The 4,051-nt window shown below is 41.9% G+C and overlaps 1 protein-coding gene across 3 annotated transcripts in view; it reads right to left on the reverse strand.

Moving 5' to 3' along the window:
- The window catches only part of ANXA4 (annexin A4), a 54,298-nt gene that overhangs the window by 23,727 nt on the left and 26,520 nt on the right, over nt 1–4,051 (reverse strand). For all 3 annotated transcript variants that reach the window (XM_023533831.1, XM_011365580.2, XM_011365579.2), the window contains one exon: nt 2,829–2,916. In XM_023533831.1, coding sequence (XP_023389599.1) covers nt 2,829–2,841 — 13 coding nt within the window. In that variant the 5' untranslated portion in view covers nt 2,842–2,916. The remainder of the gene's footprint in view (nt 1–2,828; nt 2,917–4,051) is intronic.

A 4,051-nucleotide genomic window follows, 5' to 3' on the forward strand; every position in this document is an offset into this window, starting at 1 on the left:
TATGTTTGGTGAGTTTTCTGTTTCTTCATTGTTTACAGTGTGTGGGGAGTTGTGATGGGTTACAGAAGAGATTCTACTGAAATATTTTAGGAAGAAATGGAAAAATATCTTCACCGGAGTTATTCTTTGCAAGATTAGAGGTCCTGAAAAATGTGAGGTGTAGGGAGAAAGCTATAGAACTTTAAGTTTACATACCTTAGGGACCTATTCTTTGGTCTCTTAAAAAAAAAAAAAAAAAAGGGTAATAGATACAACTATTCTTTTCTTCCCAGCAATCTCTGCTGGGGAGAGAAAGTTCATCACCTTTTGCGTGCCATCCTTCTTCTATAAGTTTGAACCTATAAAGTAGCTTTGATTTTTTACCCTCTTTCTTCCTCTACATTCAAATTTCCTGCCAAGTCATGCAAAATCTAGCTCTATGATTTTTTTTTTGCATCTGTCCCCTCTTTTTAATTCCTACCACTACCACTCCCATTCAGGATTTCAGGGATTCTTCTAAAACGACTATAAAAGTCTGCTAACTAGTATTCTAACTAGTATTCTTACCTCCTAACTGCTCTTTGCAAAGTTTTGCCAGATTCATTTTCCTATAAAGAAAAACTTGCAGTATCCCTCCCCTACCCAGGAATATACATCGGTTCCCCACCGTCTGCTGGATTTACTACAGGCGTTGCAATCTGGCATTTGGAACTCTTGACAACATCTCATTCACTACCATAAATATCCACATAAAAGGATACCAAGCAGCCAAATCCACTGACTTAGCTCTTGAATTACTGTACTTGACCCAACTGTATTGCACTCTATTCTTCTGACCTCCTTCACTACCAGTCTGTTGGTTTATGTCTCCCTAACCCCTCCATTTAGCATCATGATTCTGGCATTGGTTGTTTCCTGGCCTGTGGGCCATCTACCCCATGTCTGTGGTTCTGTAGGTGGTCTTCTCAGGAGCACCCCTAGGACTTCCCTTTGGTACCTGCCTTCTCAGAAAGCTCCCAATCAGCCAACTCCAGCTTTGCAAGCAACTCTTGCTACAAGCAACCTTTCTATGTAATGAACTGTGACTCCCCTAGGCCTCAGCTAAATTGGAAAATAGGCCAATGCTCACACGCATCCCCTGGCTTTGCTCACACCATTCCATTCACCTGAGACACATTCTTTCTTACCTCTGTTAGTGGAAATGCAACTCATCTTCTAAGGCCCACCTCAAATTCTACATTCTCCAAGAACTTTTGCCTGAAGACTCCAAATGGAATGTGAGGGTTCAGATCTTCTCTCTGAACCCTGATGGGCTCTGATTTGTGCCTCTTCCACCACTACCATATTATGAACAGGCCATCGTTATTTCTGTATATGCCTTAGCCACCTAGACTCCATGGACTAGCTAACCACAAGGACTAGGTTTCATAACCCTGGTCTCCTCTAACCATCCACCTTGCATTGGTCCCCACATAGCAGGCACTGAAAAACACAGGCTGTGTCAAATGTCTCCTGACTCTGATTTTGAGAATTCTGAATACCATGTGGTCCACATTCTGAATTATAGTGTTCTTGACATATACCAAATCATTAGGATAAATCTAAAAAAAAAGACTGGGTGAAGTACATTTTCCATTTTATTTATGAAAAGGAGAAAAAGAGGCGATAGTTACATAGATTTAGAACAGCGTTCTGTTCAGAGGTGGGCACTACGATAGCACAGCAGCTCAAACTCCAGCCCTGAAGTCAGACCACCTGGAATTGCCTAGAATCCCGACTATAACACTCACTAGTTCTGAGACCTTGGGCGAGTTAGCAAACCTCCCTAAATCTCAACTTTCTTAGCAGTAAAACTGCTATCAGGATTAAAATAGATAATTCATGTAACATATCATGCCTGACACAGAGTAGAGCTTAACAAATGTTCACTGTTATTGATATTGTTGCTATTAGGAGCATTGGGGCTAAGTAAAATGAACTCTTCTTGAATAGAAAAACTGGGAACTAAGGCCTCATGGTCAAGATTTTTATCCAAACCTCAAGGAGATTCTAAATAGTAGATATAAGCCAGGGGTTACTTCTCTGGCTAAATGTCCTCCCAGGCCAGGAACTAGGCCAGGGTAGTGCACCTGCATGACTGTGCTCACCCGGCATGAAGCCTTTGCCCTTGGGGGCTAACTGGAGGGTAGAGCACTAGAAGACAAGCCCTTCTGGTCATGTATACACAGCCTTCTCACATAAAATCCCACACATTGCATGTCGGGCCTGCACAGCTGTGCCCATCACAGCCACAGGAGGAGGGACTCACGAGAAAGAATGTGGACTTAGCGTGGGCGAGCTTAAGCTCGGCTCTGGGCTCTGCTGAGTGTGACTCATGGCTCAGTTCTACTTACTATGTGACTTACTATGTGACTTAACTTCTCTGGGTCTCAGTTTCACATCTGCAAAGTGGGGCAAAAATAACAATAGCAAGAGCTGTTTTCACTAAATCACGGGGTCATTCTATCTATCCATTGAGATATTTGTGAAAGTGCTTTGTAAACCTTACGGCATTACACACCTCCAGCACTAATTGGAAAGCAAATAGATTTCTAAATTTTTAGCTATAGATTCATAGTGTTGTAATGCAAAACAGATTTAAATAATTGGGAAAATACAGAATGAATACATTAAAAATTCTGTAGTAAAAACGAATAATTCATGCCCTTCCATCTAATTGGTCCTGAAAAGCCAACTTGTTCCCACTGTGTTTTCTTCGAGTGAGACCTACTCATAATTGCCAGTGGACACAGAATCCTCCATGTGTGTCTGTGACTCTGCACAACACACGCAGTAGTGGGGGCACTTACCGAGCCCTTTCATGGCCTTTCTCAGGGTCTGGGCATCTTCGGCAGCATTGAATCCTGAAGCAGCTTTGATGGTACCTCCTTTGGCCGCCTGAACACAAAGAGATTACTGAGAAGCAGCATCTTACTGACACGGAGGCATCTCATTGAGCAAACATTTGCTGAGCACCTGCCATGGGCCAGACAATATTCTAGGTGTTGGAGATACAGCAGGGACAATGATAGATGAGGTCCTTGCTCCCATGAAGCCGTTCATTGTAGTTTAAGGGGGAGAGAAGGGAGGGGCAGACAGTAAACAAGCCAATGAACAAATTTTCACCAAGTGCTGGATGGTGAGAAGTGCTATGGGGCAGAAAGAACGGTCCTGGAGGGGATGCTCTTGAGGAATAACATTTAGGCTGAGATCTCAATGACATGAAGCAGCTGACCATGCAAAGATCGGGGGGGGGGGGGGGAAGATTACAGGCAGAGGAAACAGCTAAGGCAAAGGCCCTGAGGCTGGAACTAGCTTTTACCGGAGCAGCAGGACAGAGGCCAGTGTGGCTCAAGTTGGTGGACAAAGAAGACAACAGTAACGACGACCTACGCAGTAATCTTGTGCCTTCCACGAAAAGGGGGAAAAAACATCAAACCTGAATCTAATCAAGCTTCTAGAGCCAAATATTAACTTATAGTATATAGGAGAGGGATGAAAATGTTGACCCGCACCACAGGGTTGGAAACAAATAAATTGCAAGGGGAATTAGAAAAGAGAGATGGAGGGGAACTATAGCTAAGAAAAGGTTAAAGAGGCATATCAATAATCATAATGGGTGAACCTTATCTGGATCCTGAATCAAACAAACAGTAAAAAACATATGACATTTATGAGACCATGAGAAATTTGAACACTGACTTGATACTGATGACATTACAGAATCAGTGCTAACATTTTTAGGCATGGTAATGGTCTCGTGGTTCTGTTTTTTAAAGCATTTTTGTATAATATATACTGAAATAGTTTACAGATGAGATGATAAGATGTCTGGAATTTACTCCAAAATAATACAGGTTGGGGGAAATAAATGAAAATAAATAAGAAACAAGACTGACCAAGAGTGAATAATTTTTAATAGGTACAAAGGCACTCTTTTTAATGTTTGGTCTACTTTTGCATGTGTTTAAGCTTTTGCGTAATAATTTTTTTAAAAAAAGAAAGAAAAGAAAGAAGAAAAGAGGGAGGAAGG

The sequence above is a fragment of the Pteropus vampyrus genome, unplaced genomic scaffold, assembly GCF_000151845.1.
Source record: "Pteropus vampyrus isolate Shadow unplaced genomic scaffold, Pvam_2.0 Scaffold113, whole genome shotgun sequence".
Taxonomy (NCBI): domain Eukaryota; kingdom Metazoa; phylum Chordata; class Mammalia; order Chiroptera; family Pteropodidae; genus Pteropus; species Pteropus vampyrus.